Below are 13,120 nucleotides of genomic sequence, written 5' to 3'. Positions count from 1 at the left end.
TTTTTGCGAAAGAGAGGACATGATTTTATTTTACCTACCGTTAAAACAGAACGTTTTAAGAGATCCTTTATTAATAGGTGTCTTTTTTATTTTATTTAATTGTACTTGATCTTAAATTAATCGATAGATTGTGTTGTCATGTTTGTAAAGTCACACGTATGTTGTGACTACCTGACCATGGATAATGAATAAAGACTCTTATTATTATTATTATTGATCTATTCTTATCGTAATTATCTTCCTATGTACAGCGTGCAGGGTCTTTGTGTGTTTTCATTGAAGCAAAGATAGTAGGACAGAAAATCATCATGTCCAGTTCAGTTTCGTGTATTCATTTGAGTGAATGAGAATCTGAGGAATTTGGGGAGGGATTAAAAGGGATAATGTTTAGAGCGAGAATTTGGCTTGATTACTTTTAGGCTGGTGAAATTTTTAAACGGCCTTTTCATTGGGAAAGGCAAGAATTACTTTCGGTAGAAACGGTTGGCCAAATCCTTTAAATTTCATCGTTTTCCGGGAAACCCGGCCTAAAAGCCTGTGTTTTAATAATGTGTTCACCGTCGCCTTCATTTTCTTTATCTTTCCTAGGATTGCCGGCCGACATGATAGGATTGCGGGCACCGGTGAGAGGCGTATACATATTTACGTATTTCGGAGTCTTTTTCGGATTGACTTATTGCTGTTCTCCCTCCTTATTTCTCTCTAGCGATGCATAGATGTCGGACCAAGCACTTGACGCTTGTGCATATTCAGGATTCGGGCCACTGTCGGTAGGTGCCTTTGGTAAATTTCTCTCCAGTGGTGCATAGGTGTGGGAACAAGCGCTTGAGGCTTGTGCATAATCAGTATTCTGGCCGCTGTTGGTAGGCACCTGTGGTAAATTTCTCTCTAGTGGTGTATAGGTGTGGGAACAAGCGCTTGAGGCTTGCGCATAATTAGGATTCTGGCCACCGTCGGTGGGTACCTGTGGTAAACAAAATGAGAAGACATGTTTAATCATTAAAATATGTACCAAGCGATTTCTATCGCATTTTGAACGAGATAAGTAAGCTTGTTTATTATATACATCCTGAGATTTATTCACATTTTTCTTCATGAGAAACCCGCTAAAACATTTCTGACAGCATATATCACAGCAGCGAAATGGCTTTCTCAGACGTCCATATAATGCGTTTCGTCCAATCAGGCGAGAGTTGTCAAAACATATCACTGATTTCATTCAACAACCTCTAGTTCCTTGCGCGCAAGCCTCCATACCGAGGAAACTTTCGTACCAGAGGAAAAAAAAATACTTGTACTTTAAACAATGGCTCAGGGATCCACGAGATTTGGGTATTCAGAAAGATCAATTATCGACTGTATTATCGTGCAAAAAACGAAAATAGAAGAGCCAAGATAACGAGGGATGTGAAACTACTCATTGAATTTCTGGGAGAAAAACACGAGCAAAGAAAAATCCTGAAGACATCGAAGCCAAAGAATTGAACGAATTTGTCTGCAACTTTATCCGTGGTGTGAAGTGGAAAGACTGAAAATACTTTGAATCTTCAAGTCTTAGAGGTCTTTTTTCAAGTTTTAATCGACATTTGAAAGGATTTAAATATCCCGCAAGGCTTCGAAGACATTGCTTTTGAGCGGTTTTTCTTACGAAGAAAACTGGGAGTAAATCTGTGTTTGTATTTAACAAACAAACTTCAACATGGAAAGTGTTTGTGTGCAATATTTAGGTACCAGTTGGTTTTCACAAAATTCACTCACTCACAAAGCCTCGACTCGTGCTTAAGTATGGTAAGTGATTTGCGCTTAGTTCACTAAGAATTTGAACTTATACTTCAAGTAAATAACTTTCGTGTAGCTTTTCCGTTTTGGCGCCAAAATGCAGTCGCAAAGCTGTTTTATATTTAAATAGGAGCGACGAATTCTATAAATACTTGTTTAACAAACAAACGAATACATCCGCTAAATGAACATGTTAAGAGCCGTGTAAAGAGGTATGGATTACCCAACAGGATTGAAAGTAACATTTCGCTGCGAATATTTTAGCCCTTCAAGTGTAATTTTATATTTAAAACGCAATTCACTCATTTGCTTTGCAGTCTGACTGTTGCCGTTGGCAACCAGTGCAGAAATATAACGGTTATGTGTGCGTCTGTAGCCTTCAAATTTATGTAACTCTTCGCTACGTAAGCCCGAATCAGTAAGTAAGCCCTTTCCATGAGAAAATCTATATTTCTCTCCCAGGGGAGGGTAAAGACAAATCCACCGAAACGTTACCAACAATCCACAGAGACGTCACTAGCAATTCATTAACACATCGCTCATAATTCATCAACACGTTATCAATTATTCACCAACAAATCGCCGACAATCCATAGATCAACAATCCACCGATACGTCACCAACAATTCGACACTTCACCAACAATACATCGACACCTTACCAACAATCTATTGACACGTCATGAACAAGTCATCAACACATTGCTCACAATCTATCAGCACGATACCAACAACCCGCCGAAACGTTATCGACAATCTATCGATTCGTCGCCAACAATCCACCGACACATCACCGACGCTCCCCCACGTATCACCATCACTGCAGTGACGCATATCCGGTGTTCCACCGTCACGTCACCAACAATACACTGGCACGCTACAAAAAACATTCCATAGACACACTAGCAATCCTTTACCGACACTTCACCAATACGTCACTCAAACATAAATATACCATCATCGCAGGCAGAAACAGCTCGATTTCTTCATACTCTGCTCGGGGAGATTCTCTGGTACTTTCAGGAACTTCCAACTTAGTGGTAACACCCACAGGAACCAGTGCTGAAATGTGTTCAGACTGACCGCTTAAAACAAAAATAGAGAAATTTAGCACCGTGTTTACGTGAAAGATAAACGGCAAGAGTGACCACGTGACCTTGTTTTTTACCGCCATTTTTTCACGTTTGCCGGTTGCGCTGTGCTGTTTCTGCGTACGTGAATCAGTGATATAAGGGACCTTAAGATAGAGGTTTTCAGGCATTTCCCGCGAACCGCTAACGTCAAGAAGTCACGTGACCAGTTCCTTGCCGTCAGGTTTGCAGTTTCAGGTTCACGTTTGTACGGCTGGACCACGCTCTAGAGGTAAGTGATTTACTGCAAGGTTTTTTGCAGCCTAAAACATCAAAATTCCACCTTTGAGAGGAAATACTACGTTTTAGAACTCTTTCGCTTATTAATTATCGAATTCTTTTTCATAGAAACGTAATTTTGAAAACGATTTCTCAGTAAAATAGAAGTGAACGATTGAATGAAAACAAACAGGGCAGTAGGCTATTTGTTGTTAAAACTGTTTTGCCGGTCTGATTACTTTGAGGGTAAACAAAAGCCAATTTCCGATGATATGTGAATACATGAATGCTTATTTTGTTTCCTTAGCCGTGGCTTTGTTCAGATGGCCAAGCATACAAAGCTGCTTCAAGAAATAAGAAATCGAGATCGTCGTTGCTCGACAACGAACCTTCAGAACTACTCTCGTCCAGCTGCATAATGTCTAGCACATCTTTGTAGTCTTGCTCAATTTAAAGAGGATCAAACTGATTTAGTGTTCTGCTCTCATTAAGTAATCAATAAAATCCAACAAACACATTGATCCACATATCACCTTCGGGCAGCAGCCATACCACCCGCGAATCTTAAGTCCCAAATATGGACAGACGGCTAACGTGAAACCGCTAATGGAAAACTGCGGTTTGCCGTTTGCGGCTAGATGCCCAAACCTCAATCTTAAGGTCTCTATTGTCTCCCGTTTGCCGTATACGTAAGATTTTCTTTAATGCCAGGAGAGACCAGTGGGATACCTCCGTTATAACAGGTCCGACTGTAGATTTAATAACGTTTCGGCCATTCAGCCTTCTCCATAAACTACAAACTAAAAGCTATTTACATTTTTTCGTTTTGAAAAACTATCCCTTAATTCCATTCTGTCAACACTTTTTGGACGAGGAAGAAAAGGAATATATATGTAATTTAAATATGTAAAGTATAATATAAAATATAATATAATAATAAATATATTATATATATGTGTGTATGCATGTATAGAGAGAGAAAGGGAGAGAGAGAAGGGGAGTGGGGAGAGAGAGAAGGGGAGTGGGGAGAGAGAGGGAGAGAGGGCTAAGTTTGCTGGCAATTCTTGACAATACGCTCAAATTAAATAGAAATAAAATGGTCATACCTTTCAACAGCTCTACGTCTTACATCTAAAAGGACAATCAAGAGAACAACAATAACATCGTTTTTTTTTAAAAAAGTTGATATTTCAGCATCAACAAAGCTAACAGTCACCACAAATTGCAATGATGAAGTCATTTTTTCAAAGTTGCCACAGGTGAGCTGTGTCACAATTCACATAATGTTTATTTATGTTTCCTCTTGTCAAAACAACTAAAATAATGTCGATTGTCCTGTAGCTTGCTTAGTGGGAATAAAACGCAAAGGTTGGAGTAAACGGCTATGGGCACTGACCCATAGCCTTTTTTAATAACAAAATATAAATTGATTTGGTACAGTCATAATTTGTAATTTCAAATGAGGTTAACAATTAACTTGCCCCAGTAAAGGTGAGGGCCAGGAAACGCCACGAAACAAAACAGCAATATAACGAAGGATAAGGGGAGGGGGCGGGAAACTTTTGCTTGTCAGTTACAATGAACAGCAAGAATGACCAAGAGGTCACGTAGGTGAATATATAATGGTACCCTAGGGGGTATCAATATGATTCTTTGAAGCACATCCCATTCAAGGACCCGTATGTCGCTGTTACGTCAACCTTTAACAATGATTTATTCACATTCCAAGAGGAAACATAAAATTCCTATTTGTAAACAAATATTTTCTATCATTTAAAGCATTTACAACGGCCAATCAAAGGAAAGGAAAACATTAATTAAGTAGTTGCGTAAACTGTTCGATGTGTAGTAGAATGTGAGTGGTCAATTTTTCTGATTGCATTTGCATGTGCGCAGTGTCTCTATTCTCTTTGACAAATCAAAAGCAAAAAAACAGCAACCACCACAATAACAACAACTACAACAACAAAACAAAACAAATACAATCTTTGATTATTTTTGACACTTAATTGAAAGTTTCTTTGCAAGTTACATTTCAATAACATCTTCAGGGCAATTTTGGCCACCAAATGGAGATGGAAACGACAGATGACGAAGGGTATGTTACCATTTTTATGGCGTCTCTTCCTTCGGAGAGCCCAAGTAATGCCAAAGATTACTGAAATGATGCCAAGCACTGCCAGAAATGACACTAATATCACCAAGTAAAGTCCCTCGCCTGATGAAGCTACGGTGCCAGGAAAATAAAAAAAATTATTTCAGACAGATAGCTGCACAAACGATGACTAGCTCTTTGTGGCTGCACGAAGACTTTACAAATGAAACTAGATCCTTCCTTATTGTAGAACCAGTTGCATTGTTTAATATCTTCACAACATGCGATGTTTGACGAAACAAACTTCGTTGTTTTAAGCTTCTTTTCTGCAAATGCTAAAGTTACAGCTCACCTGTGAGGGTATTTGTTTCATTAAAGTATCTGTGCTTGTTTTAATTTAATGGTTACCTTACTGACAGACTGACTTTCTGAAAGACCGACGGACAGACTGGTCGACTAATAGACTGGATCTTGAAAAGACTGACGGACTGACCAAATGTCTGACTGACTGAATCACAGATTCATTAGCTAAATGGACTAATTATTTGTTAATATGCTGGATGAACTTACCGATAGCTTCCTTTGAAGTCTGATTCTTCTCTGATAAAGCATTACACACCAAATAGTTTAATTAAAGTAGTCGCTTTAAAGTTCGGCGAAAGTCGGGTCGATGTGATTATTCATTCAACCTTCTATAATAATAATAATAATAATAATAATAATGATAATACATTTAATATAGCGCTTTAATTATTAAAATATTCTAAAGCGCTCTACAATATTAAAGGCGTTCTTAAGAAGAAAAAAAAGTAAAAGTTCATATAGTATCTAAGGCTAGATGTCATAAATAATACTAATAATAAGAATATAAAATTACAAATTAAAAGCTTTCTTAAAAAGAAAAGTCTTCAACTGTACTTTAAAAGAGTCAATGTTCCTACAGTTTCTAAGACTAGATGACAAAGCATTCCAACTTGTTGGTACAGCATGGAAAAAGGCTCGATCGTCAAAAGTCTTTCGTGTCACCTTAGGGATCACCAGCAATATTTCCGCCTACCGGTTAGCTCAATGGATAGAGCGCTGTACTGTTGTGCGGGAGGTCGAGGATTCGAGCCCCGGCCGGACCAACACTCAGGGTTTTAAAATAATTGAGAAAAATTTACTACCTTTCAATAACATCAAGAAATGGTTAGATATTCTTGTCTTCTCGGATAGGGACGAATAAATGGAGGTCCTGTCTCCTGCAGGGTTGGGGTAGGAGACGTTCATTTCCCACACACGAGATTACTGTGTTATGGATGTCCTCCCCTGGGGTGGGATGAGTGGGAGGGTGGACTAGCACGAATGGTTCGTATGTTCCTTTCTAGTCCTTCCCAAACAACGCAGTGAAAATGGAGTAAATTAAAATTAAATTAGAATCAGACTGCAGGCTGTATCTAGTTCTAGGCTTTACAACAAGAAGTTCAGATAAATATTGTGGTGCCAGGCCAATCAACGTTTAAGAATCTAAAAGCGCAATTTTAAATTGTACTCTAAATCTCACCGGCAACCAGTGAAGTTGCTTAAGTACCGGAGTAATATGAGCAAACTTAGGAATTAAGCATGTAACCCGAGCCGCAGCATTAAGAACTTTTTGAAGTCGATCATAATGATATTGCGCAAGCTTATACAAAAGAGCATTGCAATAATCTAAATGTGATGAGACAAACGCATGAATTAAACACTTTGTTGATTCTAAAGACATATTTCATACCTACTAAGGTTAAAAAAAAAGAACGCCTTAAATTCTAGCAAATACACAACCAATGTAACCAATCAGAAAAGCAAAGACTGTAAAATACATCCTTCGTACAATCACAGACGCGAATGACATTACTTCACAGTGGAATGCAACAAACGCGCGGCTTTCTGTAAAAACAAAATGGAAGAGGAAAAACACGAAAGCGAAGACCGACAGAGACGTAAGCCTGATAAAATCCTTTCTTCAAAGGAAGATTGAGCTCAGAAACGTGGAAGGAATACCTCCTGCTCAACTCAATGACATGCTGAGCGAGTTCACACCCATTGTCAGGACCAAAGATAGAAGTGACTTTGAGCCCACATCACTGCGAAGGATGATTGAACTATTTTATACAAAGAATTTTATAAGAACTGCCGTATTCTAATTCGCGTTACATTTTTAACTGAGATTTTCGCTTTGTTTTTTTTTTAAACCGAGAATGTCCCATTTTCTTCGCAAGTTTCACATTCGCGATGCCATTTATAAATGAATTTTTAAAAAAAGTAAATTATTTATGTCTCTCTTTCAAAAGTTAATTCTCTCCGTTGGCAAATTAGTGAGTATATAAATAACAAATTAAAAAAAAATGTATAGTTGACAACAGTGACTGAATATCACGCCACGTTGTGGATTTGGCGTTGTTTACAATAAAATTTGTTCTTGCATTTAAATGGCTTCGAATCTTAGTAATGTGTTGGTCAGTAAGAAAAATCTCAGAATGTATGAAATCATACCATGGAAAGCGCTTTACCGATCTATATTCTCTCGTTGCGATGCATCAAGAAACTCACTCGTTTGCTGCGCTCACCCGTTGATAGACAACGATAAGTCCCTCCTTTTCGGCTAGGTCCGTCGACCGAGTAAAAAAGGAACTCAATGAATTAAATTGTTGTGAGCGCGCCGCGGGGAACTTTTGGAGTGATGTCGATGCGCACGCTGCGGTAGCTACACGAAAGAGGCGCCTGAAAGTAAGTCTCACTCATGGAGCTCTTGCGGTGCATCGGCGTCACTCAAAGAGTTCCCCGCGGCGTGCTAACATCAATTTTTTTTCACTGATGTTTTTTTACTCCCGCGACGGACTTCGCCGAAGAGGAAGGACTGCTCATAGTCTAGCTTGTTGGTTTTTTTGATGCGTCGCAACTCGTGAATAAAACTTTTTGCTACGCACTTTCCATGGAGTAATCTCTACATGTGCCACATATATTTTGGTAGGCTTTGAAGACAGTTGAAATCATAAAGTTGATACAACGATCAGTACGATAATTGTGAAAACCTTCGCATGTCTCACTTTCTATCGATGAGGTCCTAATACTGCTATTTGCGGTGTAATCCAGGGTAGTACTTGTGTACAAAGGGTTGGTAGTACTTGGAACAGGGAATGCTTTTCGAGATGAACTCTCCTCCAGTGGCTCTGTAACAACAAAAGATAAATATCACTTAACTGCACCAGAACATATTTTAAAAGTTTAAAAGTAAAGACTCGTCGCGAGTGAAAGTTTGGTTGAAACAATAACATGACACATGCAGCACGGCTTGATAGGATTGCTAGATGCACACCGTGTTTCACTGGGTCCCATCCCCAACTAAGAGAAAAGGCTCTGGGAACGAGGTTGGTATGAGACAATGATTAAGTAATGAAATATAAATTGACAGGCTAAGCATTTCTCCAACAGTGACGGTAATTATCTGGGAAAGATGCCAAATTCGTCACTTTACACTTCTTTTTGTCCCCTTCGCTTTACGGGGGGATCAGGTGCTGCCCCTTTTGTTGTTCTTTGTAATAATCGTCGCAGTTTGTAACACCTGTTACACTTTGTAATAAAACTAGCGCACTTTGTTCTAAAATTGACGGAACTGATACTGGTGCACTTTATACTACCTGTCGCACTTTGTTATAACAGACCATCACACTATTTTCGTAATATTTGAGGTTTCTTTAACTGTGGTCCAGTGCATTTCGATAGGAAAAAAATATCTTTTTCAAACTTTGCTAATGATGTATCCTAGTCTAAAAGTAATTGAAACTACCTCGGGGTCCAAAGATTAAAAAAATTAATCGCACCCCAGCGAAAATCGCTTCAGCACCTAAAGACCCATTTTTACACCAACGATCACCTAAAATTTGTACATTAGATAGCCACTGTCCAGTTTGAGTCTCTAAATGATATGGCTTTCTTTAGGTGCTTTATGGAAGGTCCTCGATGTTTAAAGAAATGGAAATTCCCAAACGCATTTCCTGTCGAGCTTGTATTTTCACATACTTTGCTTTAAGAATTTTTATCTTTACTTCATATACTTTAATCCTTTTGGAGAAAAAAGCGTAAAACTTCATGATTTTTTTAACGGTTTTTTTTACACGGAAAAAAATTTATAGTTAACACCTTTGCCACTTCCGTCATGGCCGTAAATATACAACTTATAACCTTGACGTAGCGCAAAATTCCAACTTTTTTCTCCTGATATTCTCGTTTAGACCAGCCAAAATAAGATAGAGGGGTATGGAAATATGAAAATGGTTCTGGCGAACTTCCAGCCTAGCTGGCCAACGTATTATATATATTTTTGTTCTCCTCGGTATCACCATCACCACCACTGTTGCTACCTTAATTATAACTATTATGAAAATTATCAATCTTATTATTATTATTATTATTATTATTATTATTATTAGTACTAGTATTATGTTCATTATCATTATCACTATTAATCAATCACCGACATTGGCCACTCCAGAAACTGATATGAAGTCCACAAAGAAGTTCAAAAGACTAAAAGTGCTCGACTCCGATTCAGAGTAGAAAACGCTTTGTTTGTTTGATAAATTATGCGAGCTAATATTTTAGAAACTCTTCAATAGTCAATTGAACAGGATTTGAAATCTTTTTCTTTAACAGAATTATTTTAAAAGTACATTTTCGCTTTTTTACGCAAATTCGAATTCAGTATTTTAGGCGTCTTGAAAGCAATGATTGAGTCTAAATTTAACGAATAGTTACCTTATGATAGAAATTGATGCCAAGTTAGTTGAGAGCTTTATTAAGCAGCATTGTTGTAACTTTATTCTTACATCATCAAATTTAATTTGCTAGATCACTATGAAACGAGTTATTTGTGAATGCTCATGCGATCAAAGTAACCCTTTCTGGCCTCGTGTTGTTCCTTTCGCTTAGTTATTTTGCTTTGCTGTTTGTTCGGTTTTTTTTTTAAGCCAATGAACTAAAGCTCGCACCTTCCCTTTTTGGGTTCACTCCCTTGATAGGATTAAAAGACAAAAACAACACGGAAACAAACCAAAACATTGACAAAGCAAATAAAAACAGAACAAAGGAATAATGAAAAAAAACAAAACAACAACAACAACAACAAAACACACATAAAACTTTCTCTCGTTCCCCTTTTCCTTACAGGCTATTTCTACTCTCGTAACCCAAATAAACAAAAGTTAACGAAATACAATTAATACCTTGAACAGAAATGTTTGCAGTGAAGTTAATGCTATCATGTCCAAATGGATTCTTGGCGTAACAGTTGTAAATTCCGCTCTCAAATACAGTGACGTTACGAATTTTAAGACTTGTTTCTGAATCGACATTCGTTCTGTACTTCAGGACAAGCTCATCATGACTCCAAGTAACCCTTGGATAAGGATAGCCCTGGACTCGAGCATCTAAGCGAAGGTCCATTCCCTCAATCACATGAGGCTGTAGAGGGCTCTCTGGTATTAATTTCGGGCGTTCTAACAATAGAAAAAAACTGATTAACTTAAGAAAAGAAATTTGCATTCCTTCGGCTACAGAAAAGAGAGGTTAAGACGCGAAGGGAAAGGAATAGCACAGTGGTGAGAGCGCTCGCCTCCCACCAGTGTGGTCCGGGTTCGGTTCCCGGACCTGCTGGCGTCATAGTAGGGTTACATGAGTTTCATTGTTACTCGTCCTTGCTCCGAAGTTTTTTCGCCCAGTCCTCCACCGGTTTTCCTTCCTCTTAGTTCAAATAACAGCTTTCCAAATTCCATTTAGACGTGGAAACAGTTTGCAAGAAGAGCCACAATACTTCTATTATAACTTTAATAATAATTACTCAAATTGATTAGTATCATCATCATCATCATCATCATCATTAAAACAACATTCATATTGATTTTATTTAATTTGGTGAGCTAGTTAATAAAACAGTAAAATACATAGTTTAAAGAGATGGAAAGAAGCGCATCTTCGCATCCAATACACGGTGCTGGTATTTTATCTTCTTCACATTTTCCTGCTCTCTAAAGATCTGTGCCATTGGCTCTTTCTTGTTACTCTTGGAGCTAACATACGTGACACTAACGTCTAAAAATTCCCTTCAGCCTCAATCCGAGTCTTGCTTCAGGGCTTGTACTTGCTGTTCTTAGGTCAAAACATATTATCATTATGATTATTAATATGATAATATAACAGTTATCACCTTTGGTAATACTGAGCCTTGTGGTAGAGGATATATGCGTCTTAGTATTCGTCTCCGCAGAACAGTGAAATATTTTTCCATCATCCACTAGTAGAACCCTCTTAATAACTAAGGTCCCGTTTATGTGAACTCCAAAGTCTGGGTTATATGCGAATGTCTGTCTCATATTTACAAAAGACGCCATCAAAATTTTGTCCTTCCTGCAATTCTCGGCAGAGCAGCGAAACCAAAACATGATCTTTACATCTTCTTGGTTGTTGGATGCAAAGCACGATAGCAAACATCTCTCGTGGATTTTGACGGTAACCTTTTCTGTCGAATAGTAAACAATAATTCCACGATCGCGGGTTGGACGTGACTGAATAGATGGCCAACGAGGCTGGTTGGGCTAAGTTGGCTATAATCATCTCATATCCAACAAGCGTAGTGGAATAATATTTTAATTAAAAACTCCCCAAAATATAGATAAATCTTCCCAATTTTAGCTCCATTTTAATTTTGAACTGACGCGTACACCAACCATATCAGTTCTGTAGAGCATGGTATGATTGCTCATAACCCATGACGGCTAAGCCAATGAAAGTTCTCGAATTACATTATCCGATGATCCAGTTTTTGATAAAGAGTATTTTTAAATTCAAACTTCGGTTATTGCATTTCTAGTGTTCTTATTGGTTCACTCAGCTCCAGTTATCAGCTAATACTGAATCCCTTTACGTGGAAAATGAACAGCCAGAGTGTTACAAGGCTGAATTTACTTTAGGCTGGAAGCGAACATTTCTACCGTTCATTGGAAATAAAGGGAAACAAAAAACTTGTCAATATCATCTCGGCGACAAAAGTAATCAAAGGAAACTGTAAGTACGTCGTGGATACATTGCGTTTGAATGAGTTTTGAAGATAATTAAATTCCAATGGGTAACTCCCGGATACAGTCGAAATTACTTGGTATTACTTTGAACTGCTGGGGCGATGTTAGGTGAATTGTCAGAATTCACATTTTAGCTATCGGTCAGTGCAAAATACAGACTGAAAAACGGGTACGAAATGCAGACTAGGTACAAAATGCATTCTGCAGACTGCAGATTGGCTACAGAATGCAGACTGGAAATTTTGAAAACTGTTATTTCGTCTGATCATGATAACATATGTCGTCTTATAACTTACAGTGTAATGGAATCGCCTTTTAGCAATCACTTTCATGATCATTTGCTCTATTTCGGAATATTTTTTACCCATTTCCACGCATAATTTGTTTTTAGCAAAGTAGCCCCTGACTCTTGTTTTTAAAAAAGCGGCTACAATCGTTCTCAATAAAATTTCAAGCCTTCGCATAGTCTTCTCATTTCGCGCGCGAGAAAAAAAAAAAAAGACAGCTTTTGTATGTGGCACGAACTCTTCACCTTTTAAACCGACATGTGTATAATGTTATTTTGTTGACAAAAATGTGGACTTCTGCTGTTGCGAAGGTAAAAGGCGTCTTTGTCAGCGGCGTTTATCTTTGAGAGTTTGCTCACTAGTATACCTCTTGATGAATGCATTGATCTGGCGATCACATACATTCATCAAGGTAACCCTGGTCTTAAGATAAACGCCGCTGACCTAAAAACGATTTTTACCTTCGCAACGGCAGAGACCGGTTTCTTATTTAAGGGTGTGTTTTAATATCAAATAG

General features: G+C 38.1%; 1 protein-coding gene across 1 annotated transcript; it reads right to left on the bottom strand.

The window, feature by feature from the left end:
• LOC148726534 (uncharacterized) lies at positions 1 to 3,355 on the bottom strand. Its single transcript, XM_088726907.1, has 2 exons — positions 2,734 to 3,355; positions 1 to 964 (listed from the first exon to the last, which is right to left on the bottom strand). The coding sequence occupies exons 1-2, from the start codon at positions 3,037 to 3,039 to the stop codon at positions 674 to 676; spliced, it is 597 nt and encodes a 198-aa protein (XP_088583033.1). The 5' UTR covers positions 3,040 to 3,355; the 3' UTR covers positions 1 to 673.
• Positions 3,356 to 13,120: the final 9,765 nt, after the last annotated feature.

This window comes from Stylophora pistillata, chromosome 7 (assembly GCF_964205215.1).
Source record: "Stylophora pistillata chromosome 7, jaStyPist1.2, whole genome shotgun sequence".
Classification (NCBI taxonomy): Eukaryota; Metazoa; Cnidaria; class Anthozoa; order Scleractinia; family Pocilloporidae; genus Stylophora; species Stylophora pistillata.
Note: the sequence above shows the minus strand (reverse complement) of the source record. Positions and strands in the feature narration are given on the sequence as shown.

Excerpts from the sequence above, each read along its gene's own strand:
- LOC148726534 (XM_088726907.1), bottom strand. The coding sequence starts at position 3,039 with ATGCCTGAAAACCTCTATCTTAAGGTCCCTTATATCACTGATTCACGT. Across the intron at positions 965-2,733 it reads TGTTTCTGCCTGCGATGATG|GTACCCACCGACGGTGGCCA; the intron begins GTATATTTATGT and ends TGTTTACCACAG.